The sequence below is a fragment of the Bos mutus genome, chromosome 15 (genome assembly GCF_027580195.1).
Source record: "Bos mutus isolate GX-2022 chromosome 15, NWIPB_WYAK_1.1, whole genome shotgun sequence".
NCBI classification, from domain to species: Eukaryota; Metazoa; Chordata; class Mammalia; order Artiodactyla; family Bovidae; genus Bos; species Bos mutus.
In genome coordinates this window covers 7,811,376-7,829,396 of record NC_091631.1, presented here as the reverse complement: position 1 = coordinate 7,829,396, position 18,021 = coordinate 7,811,376, and the positions used below count along the sequence as shown (strand labels likewise).

At 45.6% G+C, this 18,021-nt stretch overlaps 1 protein-coding gene across 5 annotated transcripts in view; it reads left to right on the top strand.

Annotated features, from left to right (window-relative positions):
* Positions 1–17,737, top strand: part of EXT2 (exostosin glycosyltransferase 2) — a 149,621-nt gene extending 131,884 nt beyond the window's left edge. For 4 of the 5 annotated variants that reach the window (XM_070383523.1, XM_070383520.1, XM_070383521.1 and 1 more), the window contains 4 exons: positions 6,335–6,478; positions 8,691–8,819; positions 10,497–10,579; positions 17,063–17,737. In XM_070383523.1, coding sequence (XP_070239624.1) covers positions 6,335–6,478; positions 8,691–8,819; positions 10,497–10,579; positions 17,063–17,201 — 495 coding nt within the window. In that variant the 3' untranslated portion in view covers positions 17,202–17,737. The other variant, XM_070383522.1, reaches the window with a different exon arrangement.
* Positions 17,738–18,021: the final 284 nt, after the last annotated feature.

Below are 18,021 nucleotides of genomic sequence, written 5' to 3'. Positions count from 1 at the left end.
CGTCTCTTGGTTCACGAGTCCCAGTACACGTGGCGTTCTTCTCACGCAGTGGCAGTATCCCTGTGGAGCTCTGCCTTTGAAAGTGTGATGACTGCAGCGGCCACTTCAGAGAGTCCCTTTCCCCCTGGAGCTAACCCGTGAGCTCCTCATCAGACATCCCAGATGGGCGCCACCTGTTGTTATACCTTCCCCACCCCCCCACCCCCCGACCCCTGGGCTGTTTCCTGAATCTGACTGTGGTTAGCACACACCCTGAGTTTAAAATGCACTCGCTTAGCTGGCTTAGAATATAGTGCATTATCCTCTTTTCAGGAACATTTGTTGGGTACCTGTATGTGTATGGCATTTTAAAAACAAAGTTAAATAATGCAGACCAGCAACTGATCACTGTTGCTGAATTAGTTTCCTTGGAAATAGGTTAGTGGGAAAGAAGATATAAGAATTTAGGCCTGAAAGTGCATTAGAGGTCATTTAATCCAACCCCTCATTTTGCAGAGGGCAGAAAGGAATCAGGACAACTTGAATAGGTCTGGGGCACAACTCATCCATGGCAGAACTGTTCCTAGGTATACACTAACCATGTCCTGCGGTGCGTTTTCTATAGGCAGTAGTCAGGGCTGCCTCCTTTGCCTTTTCAACAAAGGTAGAAGATCTTAGTTTTATCCTCTAGGAGTGGGAAGCCACAAAAGACCTCAGGAAGCTTACAAAAGAAAAAAAATATATAAGTAGGTAACTCTGAAAACAGACACATGAGCACAGCTGGCAGTCCAGAGAGGAGAGGAGATTTCCATAATCCAGGTAAGAAGTGGTTGGGACCAAGATTATAAAAATTGGAACGGAAGGACATAGGATGGCATTCTGTTGTTACCATCTTTGTTGGAATAGTGATATTGAAAGTAAAAAGTGAAAGTGAAGTCGCTCAGTCGTGTCTGACTCTTTGCGACCCCATGGACTGCAGCCTACCAGGCTCCTCTGTCCATGGGATTTTCCAGGCAAGAGTACTGGAGTGGGTTGCCATTGCCTTCTCCAGGAGATCTCTCCAACCCAGGGATTGAACCCGGGTCTCCCGCATTGTAGGCAGACGCTTTACTGTCTGAGCCACCAGGGAAGCCCTCTTTGTTGGAAGAGCGATATGGAATAGGCCTCAAATGTAAGGACTGTTTGGATTTCCCTAGTGGCTCAGATGGTAAAGAATCTGTCTGCAGTGCACAAGACCCAGGTTCAATCCCTAGGTCGGAAAGATCCCCTGGAGAAGGAAATGGCAACCCACTCCAGTATTCTTGCCTGGGGAATCCCATGGACAGTGGAGCCTGGAAGACTGCAGTCTGTGAGTCGCAAAGAGTAACACACGACTGAGCAACACACACACACACACACATGCACGCACGCACGCACACACACACACGCATGCACGCACAAGGACTGTTCAGATTACTGCCAAGCCCCTGATCAAGGTGTGGGGTTTGTTTTAACAGACATGGGCCTCTGTCTTCAAAGATGTGTGCAATTTAAAATAGATGACACTTTATACAAAAGATGTTGATAGGACAGGCAAGCAGTTGAATGATGGCTTTGTGACTTGAACATATTAATAGCTCTGGGAGCACTATTACTCCAGCTATCGGGATGTAATGTGAAGTTTCAAATGCCTGCACTACAATATATAAAGGCATCTGTTAGTAATGACAAAAGGCTGACCCCAGAGCATTTCCCCGAAGTAAAAAGAAAAAAAGTGGAATTAGGGCGGGAGGTGGGGAGCGATGAGGGAAAGGGGGTCGAAGTCGGGTTCCCGCTCTCTGGCTGGGAAAATGCTTTACTGTATACCTAATCGGGCTTCGTACTACACCCGGGCTCTGGGAGAGAGGGCCCGTCCCCTTCCGTTCCGCTCCGTTTTGATCCTGCAGTCAGCTGCAGAGTTATAGATGAAGTGACAAGGATGGTATCTTGATTGCATCCAGCTGCCTGGAGTAAGTCAAGGGCAGAGAGGCCCCGCCTGAGGAGCCGCGCTTGCCGAAGCCTCCAAAGGCGTCTGAGAGCCAGGACACCGTGGTGCTTTCAGAGCGGTGACATTCAGCGTTCTGTGACCCAGTGTCACCAAATTAAGTGTCCCCAGAGAGAAGCCTGGTAAGTGGCTTGAGCTCACAGGAAGAGAACTGAAATCAAAACAGCCTTTGACCCTAAAACTGAGCCTGTGTTGTTATCATTGCTGTCAACTAGGGGCTTGAAAAGAAGAACCCCTTGGGAAGGTGATTTCACCTTCCTTCACATGGATTAGAGAGCCGTGCTGTGCTGTGCTTAATCGCTCAGTCGTGTCCAACTCTTGCGACCCCATGGACTGTAGCCTGCCAGCCTCCTCTCTCCATGGGGATTCTCCAGGCAAGAATGCTGGAGTGGGTAGCCTTTCCCTTCTCCAGGGGATCTTCCCAACCCAAGGATCAAACCCAGGTCTCCTGAATTGCAGGCTGATTCTTTACCATCCAAGCCACCAGGGAAGCCCAGGAATACCAGAGTGGGTAGCCTGTCCCTTCCCCAGGAGGTCTTCCCAACCCAGGAATTGAACCGGGGTCTCCTGCATTGCAGTTGGATTCTTTACCAACTGAGCTACCAGAAAGCCCCAGATTAGAGAGTTGACTCAAATACATGTGGGTGGGGGGAGATGGGATTCAGCTTCTATCCAGCAGAGGTGCCAACTGAATGGATGCCCCCCACCCTGCCCCTTCTCCTCTACCTTGCCTGTTGCTGGTGCTGAGTGCAGTTGCTTGTGCTCGTAGCCCTCCAGAAACCTCTTTCATCCCATTGAGACGAATTGATGATGGTGGTTGTGATGTGGCTTGAACAGGCAGGTGCTTGGTGCCAAGCAGAGAAACCTGGCTGTGCACTTTGGTGGGGTCTACCCCAGTCTGCAGGCCAGATAGAAGTTAGGACCCACAGCCTGTGTTGTGGCTCCATAATAGTATTATATTAATCTGCTGAAATACAAACCCCAGAGTAGAGAGAACACAGCCGCAGCATTATACATCTGAGGAAATGTTTGACACTGATTCATTTGTCTGCAGCTATTATGATGACGCCTGTGGCCGATTAGCTCAGTTGATTACAACATGGTGTTCATGAGGCCAAGGCTGTGGGTTGGAGGCCTGTTAGGTGAGCTGGTTCCACACAAAGGAAACCTCTTTCCGCCATTCCAGACCACGTTCAAGATCCCAGTCAGACATCCCATGAAAGCAGATAGACGATCACAAAGACTGGGCAAGAGAGTGTAATGACTCAGCAAATGTCCCTTACCTGCTCCTGGAAAAGCGATTTAAAACACGTGCTTTAGCGATGGTGAGTTGTTACTGTGGTCTTCTCACACAAAGGCTATCACGTTATTACGAACGATGACTGGTGATCAGTACTGTTGCAGGCCTCCTTTCTGAATGAAGAAGTGTACTAGCTCTGGCTGTGAAGAAAACAGGAAGGGGCTTTGGTCCCCTTCTTTCCTGCTCAGCTTTTTCCTGCTGAGGTTTTGCCTGTCCGTCCGTGCCTTCAGCAGGTGTGCGTGGAAGGCTGTCATGCGCTCTGTACTTGGAATGCCACCGTGAACCTCTGTCCTCATGGAGTTTAAACTCTGCAGGAGGAAAAGAGATAATAAAAAAAATAGATGATAAATAACCAGTGCAGTTTCATGAAATGGAAGTTTGATGCAGAAGAGCATGGAGTGAGGGGTCTAATGAAGAATGGCTGGTCTGGGATGGCGTTTACCTTGGATGGGAGGGTCTGGAAAGGCCTGTCAGAGTAGGTGATAGTTAACTAGAGACGTGACTGATGGGCAGGAACCAGCCTTTTGAAGAGCTAGGGGAACAGCCCATCTGAGAAATAGCAGGTGCAGAGGCCTTAAGGTCTAGTCACGGTTGAAGGACAGGGAAGCCCCTGACTCGTCGAGAACGTGGTAAGAGAGAGGCTGGAGGGAGGAAGGCTGTTTAGAACATGCGGAGGAGTTAGCGTATTATTCTTAAGAGGAAGCCATCTTTTGTTTTGTTTTATGGGTGGAGCATTTTTTAACGCTCTTGTCGAAGGGGATGTTATGGATTGAACATGCCTAAAAAAGGTATTCCCTTTACCTTTCACCAAAAGTCTTCCCTGGTGGCTCAGACAGTAAAGCATCTGCCTACACTGTGGGAGACCCAGGTTCAATCCCTGGGTGGGGAAGATCCTCTGGAGAAAACAGTGGCACCCCACTCCAGTACTCTTGCCTGGAAAACCCCATGGACGGAGGAGCCTGGTAGGCTGCAGTCCAGGGGGTCGCTAAGAGTTGGACATGACTGAGCAACTTCACTTCTTCACTTCAAAAAGCTGAAATCCTAATCCTTAGTAACCTTACTGGAAATAGGGTCTTTTCAGAGGTAATCAAGTTAAAGTGAGATTGTTAGGGTGGGCCCTAATCCAGTTTATCTGGAATCCTTATAAAAAGGAGAAATTCGGACACAGAGGCACACACTCAGAGAAGAAGTCCCTGTGAAGACAGAGGTTTGGAGTGGTGCGTCTACAAGCCAAGGAATGCCGGAGATTGACAGCCACCCGCCAGGAGCCGGGGGGAGGCAGGCAGGATCCTTTCCCCGGGTGAGATGGCCCCACCAGCACTTTGACTTCTGATTTCTAGATTTCTGTTGTTTTAAGCCACCCACTTTATGTTTTAAAGCAGCCCTGTGCTCGGTTGCTCAGTCATGTCTGACTCTTTGCGACCCCAAGGACTGTAGCCCACCAGGCTCCTCTGTCCATGGATTTTTCCAGGCAAGAATACTGGAGTGGGTTGCCATTTCCTACTTCAGGGGATCTTCCTGACTCAGGAATCAAACCTGCATCTCTTGCGTCTCCTGCATTGGCAGGTGGATTCTTTACCACTGTACCACCTGAAAGGTGTGGGCAGGCGGGGGGTCCTAGCATGCTGACTTTGGGAAAGCAGTGACGCATCCTCCCTGGTGGGGCAAGCCTCTGGGTGCTGTAGCATGCATGACCATAAGACTTAGATACATGTGGGTAGATAGATAATGAATATATATATAAATTAATAGGATGGCACCGCTGGTTGAATTACCCTGTAAAGCATACCCTACTCTTCTTTTAGAAATAGTCCTTTTGGGGAGGCTCTGTAAATGATGGTTTGGAAGGGCGGGGGTGGAAGCACACAGACTGGAAGCCTGCTGCAGTGACCCGGGAATCCACAGTGACCCGGGAATGACGGTGGTTTGAGCTGGGGACAGTGTAGCAGAAGCAGTAGGAGGGCGTCAGAAGTAGAGTCAGCAGCAGCTGCTAGAGGACTGGGTGTGGAGAGAGAGGAAAGAAGGAGGAAAGGCTGGCCCAGATAGTTTACTGAGGCAGGAAAGACTGAGAGGATGGCTTTTCCCAGGCTGTGGAATCAAGAGTCATGCTTCGGACATATTAAGTCTGAGGTGCCTGTTGTTAATCCAGCTGAAGGTATTAAGTAAGTAGTTGGTTGTATCAGAAACATTCAGGGCCAGACCTGCATTTAGAGGTCTTCAGAGTCTAGATGGTATTTAAAAAGACTGAAGCTAGATGTTGCTTGTGGGGAGAGTTTAAGAGGAAACTCTCCGGGACTAGGCCCTCAGGAACTCCACTGTGTAGAGGTCTGGGCGAGGATGAGGACTCCGTGGTGCTGAGCAGAGGCTCCAGGACAGCTGGTAAATTGTCAGTATTCACTAATGGTTAGTAGTTTAAAGGCTAAGGAAATTGTATGGAAATACATGGAGGAAAGTACTGGATGTACCCCACCCTTGTATACCAATTCTGTTTAACAAAACTATATCTCAGAGCCTTTCCAAATGTGGAAATAAAATTTTTGTTTTCAGTAAAATCAGGCAACATCTCTATGCCTAAGGCTTCCAAAAGATCGTAAAAAATGTCTTTGTGCTCCAGATAGGTTTTTTTTCTTTTTCAGAAGCAGAGACTTTGTAAGTTTCCACAATCATCAAAATTTACCATAAATCATGGTTTCATTTATACTTCATTTGTGCGTTCATTAAGAGTGGAACCTATTTCACTAATCGCCTGTTGAGAGATTACATACCTTGGCGCAATTCAAGAAACTGTTAGTCTACATTACTTGAAATTTCCAAATACAAACCCGAAAGTTTTAGAGGAAATTAGAATCAACATTTATCTTTGAATGTTGGCAGAAGAACTAGCACCTGTTGGATCGAATTTCTTCAGAAGCCCATTCTGCTCTTAGTTTGTGAAGATTTGAATGCAGGGATTCTGTCATTTAAAGAGCTGAGCACTGTACTTGCTTATTGTCTGAACTGGGGATTGATTGCTGATGTGTTTCTGTCCTCAGGTCTGGCGAGAATTTCCTGACCGGTTGGTGGGTTACCCGGGTCGCCTGCATCTCTGGGACCATGAGATGAATAAGTGGAAGTATGAGTCTGAGTGGACCAATGAGGTGTCCATGGTGCTCACGGGGGCAGCCTTTTACCACAAGGTAAGGTGGGGACGAGCCTGAAGCAAGTGGGGCCGAGCTGACGAACATGAGAGCATGATACTCATTTTGTTTCGCCGAAACTAAATTTCGCCAAGTTTAGGGAAAATGTTCTGTTCAGAGAGCTTAGGAAGGCCATGCTGTGTGATTTAAAAAAAATAATAAAGTTATTTTTCTAATTATTAAAGTATTACATGCTCAAATATGGAACAAATTTATTGTATAAGAAAAATCACTTAAAGTTCTATCATAGGATTGCTGCTGCTACTGCTGCTAAGTCGCTTCAGTCGTGTCCAACTCTGTGCGACCCCATAGACAGCAGCCCACCAGACTCCCCTGTCCCTGGGATTCTCCAGGCAAGAACACTGGAGTGGGTTGCCATTTCCTTCTCCAATGCATGAAAGGAAAAGTGAAAGTGAAGTCGCTCAGTCGTGTCCGACTCTTAGCGACCCCATGGACTGCAGCCTACCAGGCTCCTCTATCCATGGGATTTTCCAGGCAAGAGTACTGGAGTGGGGTGCCATTGCCTTCTTGATCATAGAACTAATGGTAGAGAAACTACTGGGTTGGCCAAAAAGTCCATTCATATTTTTCTGTAAATCTTATGGAAAATAATGAATGAACTTTTTGGCCAACACAGTATTATTATTTAGGTGTTTTTTCCAATTTGTCTTTTTTATTTATTGATTCACACATACAGTCATAAATATTCTCATTAGCTTTTTTGCATGTATTATGAGTTTTTTCCTTATGTCATTAACATTTCTTTATAAACAACCTCTACTTAACATAATTGCTAATATACCATTATATTAATATTCCATAGATCATATACAGCTGTTTCTCTGTTATTGGATATTTCAGTTCAGTTCAGTCGCTCAGTTGTGTCTGACTCTTTGTGACTCCATGAATCACAGCGTGCCAGGCCTCCCTGTCCATCACCAACTCCCAGATATTTAGGTTATATCTAATTTTTTTTTGCTAGATAATGCTTTGTATCAAATCCTTAAATAATGATCAGTATCCATTTTCATAACTGCCTATACTTATGATCTTTATGATAGATTCCTAGAAGAATTATAAACATTTTGGGGAGGCTTTGTTGTATATATTTGTAGGTTCTCAGTATCGTTTGTGCCAGTTTACATTCTCACCATACTCTTTCTTGCATGAAATACATTTTTTAAAAAAATCAAACTTAGCTATTTTGCTAAGTGAAAATTGATTTTATTGATTTCACTTTGATCACGTGGGGTTTGCGATTCCTTTTGTGTATTTAGCCTTTTGTATTCCTTCTGAGAATTGTTGCTTTATGTTTTTGACTCTTTTTTATTAAAGGGAGAGATTGAAGGGTATACATTGGGCTTTAGAATATTATGTTTGGTGGTGGAGTGCTCCCTGGGAGTGTGTGGCTTAATTGAACAGTAATGACTCGTCATTTGTCAGCAGTGGCATAAGGAATTGATGTCAGGAGAAAGATGGGTTCAGCCCAGTGCAGTTAAGTTGACTTCACTGTATTTATATCGGCTGCATGTTGTGATCTCAGCACTGCTGCCCTCATATTTTTCAGGGCTCTCGATCCAGAAATGAGTTTTTTTTCCTTAGCAAAGCATAAATAAATATATAAGGTTTATAATTCTTGGGGCTATGATAGACTGATAAATGCCTTTTTGGCAGATGTATTTCTGTATTTACCACAAATTTCTGTATTATTTCATACATGTAGGTTATGGTAGTTTTGGAATTGCCTCATTTTTGTTTTACTTTAACAAAGAACATGTCTGCAATGTCAGTCCACCATCAATATATCTCTGTTGCTATCTGCAGTCCATGGGAAGAAGATGAAAAACGGCGGAGCACTGTGACTCAGAGGGAAGGATTCAGTAAAGCTCAGTATGTAGTGTGTCTCTGAACGATGTTTATTAAACACATCTGTTAATCAGTCCAAAGGGCCTGCATCTTACAGGGACTTCATACTGTACCGTATGTTCCTCTGCTTACAATAGGTGATTTTTTAAAGAATGACAGTGTTAAAGACAGTTGGTCACCTGACCAAAAGCATTCTAATACTTCCCTTGGCCTTTGTATTGATCCAACATTGTGACTCATCTTATGAGGGAAAGCTTGTCCCCCTGTCATGGCTCAGTTGCTCTTTGTATATCAGCCATAGGGAACTGCTATTTGAATATGTCTCCTCTTTTGTCTCACCTGGCAGTATTTTAATTACCTGTATACCTACAAGATGCCTGGGGACATCAAGAACTGGGTGGATGCTCATATGAACTGTGAAGACATTGCCATGAATTTCCTGGTGGCTAACGTCACAGGGAAAGCTGTCATCAAGGTAGGAGGCATCTATGGCCAGCTCTGGGGCACATCTTGGGCACCTTTCTGAGTCTCCAAAGTGTTCATAGCTATAAATGAAACTTGGAATAGATGAACTTTCAGCTGCCTTTTAGCTTTAATATTCTATGATGGATATTTCACATTGTGAAATTGAAGCTCAACGTATTTTCTTTTGTTATATAAAATTTCTTTAGTTATAGTTTTTTAAGTACCAGGATCAGAAAGTAAGTCTATAATGGTTAATCTACAAATTGTGTTTGTTTCAAAAATGTAATTTTATTCTCAACACTGATTTGGAATCTAGTTCTTGTAAAGAATGCAATTATGTCTTTCTTAAGGTAGCTGATTTTTTTAAAATAAATGTTGAAAAGATAGTATACTTTGTCCAATTATACTGGTAGTTGTCCTAAACACTGTTTTAAGACAGTGATTATCAATTTTTAAAAGAACCTTTCCCATAGCATATTAAAAGCAGAGAGTATGTAAAGATCATGTGGGGATCTTTGTTTCTATAATAGATGTCTATTCCTAAAATGTAGGTCTTGCCCAAATCAGGGCCCTATAAATGTAGAAAAAGTATACTTCTTTATATCAGTGGAGTCATCTTGACCTTTTTTTCTTTCTGGATTAGATTCCACATGTAAAAATGGCCAATGCTTCTAGGCCAGAATCCTATACTGGAAGCTTATATTGGAAACGTGGTATGACATTCCAGAATGATTGCTCATGCTATTAATATTAATTGATGAGAGAAGCCAGATTAAAGCAGTGACTGAGAACAGAGGAAAAGTCACTGTCCAGACTTGATCCAGTCTTTACACTATCCCTCGGCTCTCTAAATAGCTCAGTGAACAGCTCACTGCAGGGACAATTAAAGAATGTAAATTGCAAGACGAGTTTTAAAAGAACTCCTCTTATCTCCAAATTCATTTTTTGACATTCTTCAAGACATTCTTTAGCTGTGCCTTTACTCTGGACAGTAATTCCTCGAGTCTGTATACTTCTTAGCCGAGTCTCAGCTTAGCCGGGTCTTAGCTTTCTTCCCCGCCCACCCTCTACTGTTTACTTATCTTCGCTGGGTTACGATAGCAGCCTTCCCTGAGTTTGCTAGAAAAATATTCGAAGTTTGAGGTGTGGGGAAGGTGGTGGGGAGAGTCAGGGAAAAGGATTCAGAGGGCAAAGGACCCCTGGATTTTTTTCCTGACTTAAAGGGGTTGCAAAATAACCTGACATCTTCAAGAGTATGGTGCCGCCCGTAGCTTTTGCCATTAGCTGGAAGGAGAAAGAGCGCCTGTTGGAACTAAGGTTACGGTGAAAGTTATGGGAAGCTGTATTTCATCGCCCTTATGGCTGCAAGAACAAATGGTGTTTATACAAGGACCTTGGCAGTGAGAAAACAGTCATTAAACAGGAATTAAGGAGCTTGTCATCACCACTTCTTTTCAGTTACAGAAGGCAAAAGCCCTCCAAGCCTCTTTTATTGGGCCCTTGTGAGTTCTGCCTTGGCCGAGCCAGACAGAATTGAACGGAGGAGCGGTGAGGGGTGTGTGTGTGCGCCTGGAGAGGGAGCAGGCATCTCAGCTTACAGAACAGAAGCATGCAGAGTGGCATCACAAGCATGGTTTTATTGTCCTTAGCACTGACCGCCGGGTATATTTTTGTGCTCCTCTGGTAGGTAACACCACGAAAGAAATTCAAGTGTCCTGAATGCACAGCCATTGATGGGCTTTCGCTCGACCAGACGCACATGGTGGAGAGGTGAGTGGGCCTCTAGACAAAAGTCTGCCCTGGCCTCTGATCCCCATTTCCTGCTTTGGGCCTGTTTATGGGACTTTGTTGCAGATATAAGGACAGCAGCTGGTAGCCATAGTCACCTCCTTTTGCACGTGGGAATTGGGTTAGTTCAAGCCCAGGTCACCCAAAGAATTAATTTGGAATGCTATTCACTCAATTTGTAATGGCTGGAAGGGTCTTAAAAATATAGCTGGCCTTAAGCTCCAGAAGCCAGATTCTCCATGTGGACTAAGCAGTTAACCATCCACAGTCACTCAAGTGGAAGTGAGCTAATTCCAAGGAAATCCTGGGTTGTTTTTCAGGGTAGTATCTCTGTGCTACAGTAAAAGTTCGATTAGAGAGAATTATTAAACCAAACCCACCAGAGGCCAGATTACCTTTGTGGACACACTAAAACACCTACCAAGAGCAGAATTGAAAGCACAGCTCTTTACATTTCAGAGAGCGAAGCAGGGCTGCTCTGAAATACCTGCTTTATATTGATTCGGTCACTTAGCCAATGAGCACCCATTTCTGTGGATGTAATACAGGGCCTTGTAGGTGAGCATGAAGGAAGTGGGAGATGTCTGTCTGCCCTCAAGACCGTCTCACTTGTGTCCCAAAGGCCCCAAGCTTCAAATCTCCTGAATCAAACCTAATTCTTCCAAAAGGCAGCCTCTTACATAAGACAGCGAGCTCTGGCAACCAATGGCATTTTTGTCAAGGGACCAGAATGCATTCAGAGAATGTTGTGATAGCTGTCAGAGTGAGATATCTAGTTCGGGTCTCCCTGGGTCTCATGCGTCTGCGTGCAGCACTCATTTCTGAACCCTACCAGCTGCATCAGGGTCCTTCAAGCCTGGAGGACGTTGTACAGGGGGCTGTTTCAGTTGGCCTGGACCCTTCTATAATGCTTTACTCCTTCTTACACATTCTCTCTAAATAATCTCTTTCATATGTAAATATCTTACCCAAATGACTTGACTTTTACCAACTGTCAATATGAAATTATAGACATTATCGATATTATTATATATCACAATATATATTATATATATTATCACAATATATATATATAATTATATATCACAATAATATTGATACAATTATCGATATTATTGTGACTTTGAAATATCTGTCACTGGTATCAAGTAATCACCTAGTCAAGGACAGTGACATTCCTGACACAGCTCATTTGGAAGAGACCCCAATTATAGTTCTGTGGCTGCTGCTGCTAAGTCGCTTCAGTTGTGTCCGACTCTATGCAACCCCATAGACAGCAGCCCACCAGGCTCCCCTGTCCCTGGGATTCTCCAGGGAAGAACACTGGAGTGGGTTGCCATTTCCTCCTCCAATGCGTGAAAGTGAAGTCGCTCAGTCGTGTCCGACTCTTCGCGACCCCATGGACTGCAGCCTACCAGGCTTCTCTGTCCATGGGATTTTCCAGGCAAGAGTACTGGAGTGGGGTGCCATGTTAGAGCACATGAAATTGTTACTTAAACCTACCCCCATTCTGTGTTGAGAATTTCATAGCATTAAGCAATTAGTTTGATTGGGCTGAGTTACATGGTGGGGTTTTATGGTCTAAGAAGAATTGTATTTAGAAAATTTCACCCAATACTGGCCTTAAAGTTCATGCTAAAGCTGAAAAACTGAGATAACAAATGCAATGAGAAAGATTTAAGTTAGGTATAATTATTATTTAACACTGAAGTAAGTAACTAAGGGAAGTGTGGAAGCTTCCTCTCGGGAAAAGGGTTTTGAAAATAGACTAGGCACTGCCCAGATGTTGGTAGGCTTGATTTTATCAGATTTTTATAATTAACAACAGTAGATAACACACATGTGTATGTGTGTATCGAACCTAATCCGAAGCTATATGTGATAAGTCAAAGGAAGGCTCAGAATGTTGTAACTGGTCAGAGGAAAGAAAAGTGACTTCTTACTAGGTTAGTCATTATGAATGATTTTGTAAGAGGTGGCACTTGAAGTGAGCCTTCCAAGATTGCTAGGATTCCAGCTCCAGGCAGGAAGAGGAGATCCTCGGCAGGGGAAACCGGATGGTCCAAGGTGCATTTGGCAAGCAGTCAAGATAGCCAGTTTTGTTAGAGCAGAACATCCTGGCCTGTCAGTGCCAAAGGGCTTTTTTCTCTAGGTAAGCCATGGAAGGTTTTTGAATAGGGAAGTAGTTTGATTAGAGTATTGTTTTAAGATTGATTTGGAAGGAGTACATAGAATGAAATAAGGGTGAGATTGAAGAAAGAAGAACAGTTAGAAGGCTTGAACTAAGTTGAGTGTGGAGAGGAAGGGTTGAAGTAAATTACACGGTTTTTTCCTTTTTTCTCCCAAAGGAGACTGTGCTAGCATTTGATGTCCAGCTGAATGGTGTGGGGAGGTCTTGGAGGAGTTGACTGAGATAGGAAGAATGGTAGTACCTTTAACGGTGGAAATAATATGATTAGGAGGGATGCTAAGTAGGGGAGGGGAGGACATGGATGTTGTAGCTTTCACAGTGTAATTAATGAGGCCAGGAGATTTTAATGGTGTGTCAAGTTGGAGAGCAATAAGGCAGGTGCGTTTGCGCTCTTACCCTCTGTATATGCAGATATAGATATAGAGCAAGCAGTTGGAAATATAGAACGAGGACTTAAGAAAAAGATTAAAACAAAGATGGAGATTTGGAAGGCATCCGTCCAGAGATGACAACTGATTGAAGAAAAGCTATGGGTAGAATCTTGAGAAATTCAGACAGTTAGGAGACAGAGTAATTGAAAAGAGAGAAGCAGGCACTAGAGAGAGGCCAGGAGAGAACCAGGGTCTCCAGTGCCAGCAGCATTGGAGACTTTGGAAAAAGTAATGCGTAGGGTGAGGGGCTGAAGGGCGGTAGCATGGGAGCTGACAGTGAGGACGCAGGGTCAGTGACAGCAGGCTCCCCTTTGGAGAAATGCGATGGAGAACAGAAGGAAATCGGTCTTGAATTAATTGGAAACTGCGAGCAAAACTATTTGGATTAAGGTTAAATGACTGAATTATTAAATAAGACACTTAGGTTGGGTGGGAGGGGGGTATGATTTAAGCCCTACTGGATAGGCCAAGAGATGGAGTTACAACTGCAGAATTGTTCACTTGTTTCGAAATAGTTCCCTTTGCGGAATCTGCATTTTTGCACAAAACGGTGAGAAGAGTTAACCGCTCTGTACGTTCTGATCTTGTGTTGAGTTGTGTGCTTCAGTAAGCTTATTTATTCTTATGTTTGGGGTCTGGGATCAGAAATCTCAGCTGTGGAGGAGAGTACTTTAACTGCCCTTCCTCCATTTCCAGGTCCTGCTATTAGTTAATTTAAGAAAAAGAAGATTTTGTAACTTCTTTTTGCCCAGTAGCTTTACCCACGTCGAGACAATATGGCAGACAAACAATGCCGATTTAAGAAACAAACGTTGTATTTTGATTCAGGTCAGTCTTTGTTCAAATTATGAATTAGCCATTTATTAGCTGTCTGACTTAAGGAAATTGACTTACCTTATCCTGAACTTCCAATCATTTCATCTCTGAAAATAGATACATTAACTGTCATATTACTGTATCCATTCAGGAATTCAACAAATATTTATTGAGCATTTTTGTATCAGTGCTAGGAAAGTCTGTACCCTGGGGCCTGGCAAGGTTAGTTCACTTCCCAATTTCCCCAGCACTGACCCTCAAGCTCCTTGTTACTTTAGGTAATAGTATGAGTTTGAAAGGAAAACAGAAAGCCATTAGTCTTTTCTCCCCAGCCCTTGCAGCACTTCAGAGATAGACATTGGCTGTTCTTAGCCTATCTGTTGGTTAGAAAACCAAGCTAGGGGAACAGTTACTGACACAGTAGCTGGACCCCCAAGAGAACAACTCAGGTAGACCCACCAGCAACCAGCCTGACTCATAATCTACCCTAACTTGTTCCCCACCCCAGGTCCCCTGCATGAAATGACGGTAGGAGACACTGTCGGTACCTGGCAGTCGAGGACTTGTACCATTCAGCATGGCAGTCGCTTCTCCAGGGTGGGCTGCGTGGAGAGAAAGGAGGACTCAGTAGCCTAGGTCAGCCAGGGGCAGCTGTCAGCAAGCCGAGCTGGCCTGAGCCCCAGCGGCCTCTCGCCTGTGGCCCGGCCCGGCCGGCCGGTCTAGTTACAGAGGAGATGTTGTCCTCGGTGCTCCCCAGGAGCCCGTAGAGCCACCAGCCCCTGCCAGGAGCCGTGAGTCTTCTTTCATCCATCCTCGCTGGCACCCTATGCTGGGCACGGCTGGGCTTTGCTGGCCGGAGTCCACAAGCAGAATCACTGGAAACTACAAGAATCTGTCCGTGTTTACAGGCAGAACAACTGTCAAAAGTGAGACCTTGGGGAGATTTGACTTAGTCTGCCGCTGTCTTGACCCCATAATTTAAGGTGAGAAGAGCTGTTGGCCGGTGCTTGCTTCCTATCATTTTATTAAAACCTCTCTCAGTCTTTTCCCCAGTCTCCTGTCATTTTGGAACCTGAGACTGCGACCTCCTGGGTCTCGAAAGACTGCCAACAGGAGGGGAGCTCAGTGATCTGTGGGCCATTGTAGAATGTGATAGAAAGACCCAGGCCTCTCTTAGCAACACAAGCCTGGGTTTGAACCCAGCTCCACCACCTTCCGGCTCAGGGTCCTTGGGAGAGTCCCTTAGCCTCTCTCAGCCCAAATCTCTCAAACCACACAAACCTTCGGGCTTATGGAGGGGGATACTTAAAGGAATCACTGGGTCGTGGATGTAAATTAGCTGGCACTTAATAGGAAATGGCAACCCATTCCAGTACTCTTGCCTGGAGAATTCCAAGTTCAGAGGAGCCAGAAGCCTGAAGGGCTACAGTCCATGGGATTGCAAAGAGTCGGATACGACTGTGCCACCAGCTTTCACTTTTTCAGTAGGTGCTTAACAGTTGTTAATTTCCAGCTTCTCTCTTTGGACCCTAGAATAATGATAATAAATAAATGTGTCTCCTCTCATAGTGAAGACTTCAGCCTCAGCAACCAGAGTGCCTGGATTTGGCTCTGCCCTTTCCGGTTATTTGGCTTTGGTCCTGTCTCTGAGTCTCCCTGTGGTGTGCCTCTGTCTCCCCAGTGTGCCGTGGGAAGGATAGGAGGCCTGCCTCGTGAGCTTGTTGTGAGGGGAGACGTGAGTAACTAGTGCACGCCAAGCACTTTTAACACAGCCCGGAACATAGCGTAAATGGTAGGTGCCGCTGCTCTGTGGCTGTGGGCACAGTGATGTTATTAGCTGGAAGAGCTCACAGTGAGATGGTAACACCTTCTGAGCAGCAGAATAAGTGCAAGAAAAGAATTGACAATAACTGGCTTCTTTATTAATTGGTTTCTTGCTGAAGCTCAAAGGACTCAAATAAAAGCTGTGGACTGAAATAGCTTGAAGCAAGGCTTATAGTCTCTCCGAGAACAGAAGAGCCTTGCTGTCTGTGTCTTGAAATTTGGCCCTTCCCCGGGAACCGGTTCTCAGGTGCCATGGGCCTGACTGAGGAGAGAGAATACTGACCTCGCTGAAATCCATCCTTGAGGTCCCCTTAACTTCAAAAGCGGTCTTTGCGGGCTCGTTTTCCCCCTTTGGTCTGACGCCGAAATGTCCTCATCACCCGCTGTCACACTCAGTTGGCCTGATTGACCAGAGCCCTTTCCTGCCCGTGTGTCTGAGCCGCTCCCCTCTGAGGGGGCTGCTCACGAGGTGGGGGTGAGGGGCTGCACCTTCCCCTCACCCTGTGGTGCTAAGTTGCTTGTTGCTGTTGATTCTAACACGAGAACAGCTACAATTATGAAAGCTGTCCAGTGTGAACTTCAGCTCTCACAGAGGAGCTTATGGAAGTGGACTGATAATTCCCAGAGATTGCCACTCTCAGCCCTCGATAGATGTTGGTTGAATGCCTGAAGTGTTGTTTGAAATTGAGGTTCACGGCCCCCGTTGTCTCCTCTGCCTTCCATCGCCCCACATGTAAGAGCCTTCCTTCTCCCTTTTAAGCTCAAGCGAGCTGAAGCCAAGATCCAACCCTTTGCCTCCTCCCTTTGCCTTCTCTTCAGCTGGCAGGGATGGGGTTAAGGCTTGTTGGCAACTAATCCACCTAGGTTAGAGGCCTGCTTGTAAGGAGCTGGAGGAATGACTGGAATTTGAGGGGGAGGGGAACGATACTCTGACCTCTGCAGGCCCATGGCCTTCGAACAGCTCAAACAGCATCCCTGGTTCCCTTTCTCCCTCTGAACTAATAGAGTACCCCCGATCACTTTGTTCCTCCACAGCCTCCCAGCCGTGGGAAGAACCCGGGAGCATGCTGGGGAACCTTGCGTTTCTCTGGCCAGTGTTGAATACGATATATTTTTGCTCTCAGCTCTCAGCCTCTTGAACGTTTTCTTTGTTCCCCACCCCTGTCCCTCTCATCTGCCCCACTGCCCTCCCCAATTCCCCAGGTCCGAGTGCATCAACAAGTTTGCTTCCGTCTTTGGGACAATGCCTCTTAAGGTGGTGGAGCACCGAGCCGACCCTGTCCTATACAAGGACGACTTCCCTGAGAAACTGAAGAGCTTCCCCAACATCGGCAGCTTATGAAGCAGGCCGCTGGTGGAGGTCTCAACACGAATGCCGGACAGAGGAAGAGAACTCGGCCCCCCAGCCCTCTGACCCCCGGATTTCAGAGTGGAAGACTGGCACCTCCTCGCCTGAAGAGCAGAGGCCCCAGGAGGACATCTGAGCACCTCTGGCATCCTCTGATGCTCTTAATGGGTTTTCTGAAAACTCTAGGTGGAAGCCTGTGGCAGGCTCCAGGGGAAGGCCAGATCAGGCTTTCTTTGTCTCCAGCTCCAGTACAATGATCTGAGAGGAACTGTCCCTGGCTCTAAGACTGCTGAGAAACCTCCAGCAGATCTGTGATATCATGTAAGAGCTACCTGACTCACTTTTTGTTATTTCACATCAGTGGGTTCTTCAGAGGAAGAGCCACACCCAGAATTTGGTGCACGATCCAAGCATCTTAGTGGCATTTGATGCCTTGGGAGCACCAGCTGCTGAGTTGGGACCCATAAATTCCATGAAACTCTGGTTTGGCTTTTGGATATGATTAAACTTATTTTTTATTCCGTTTCATACTACGTCTTAAATATTGACTGTGGAACTTCGTGCGTATGTAACTTGCATCTTCTGACCTCAACTGCAGCCTCCTTCCCAGGTCTGGGAAGACAGTCGGCTGGGAGGCGTGTCTGGTGCCATGTGTATCCAGCAGAGAAGAACCTCCAACTACAAATATTCTTAGTGTCCCCAGACCTACAAAGGAGTCTCTGTGCTTGCTGATTAGATCTAGATATCCTTGGGGGAAAGCAGAGGGCCTCTCACAGCCATACGCTGAGTCGCTCTGCTGGTACCACATTGTAAA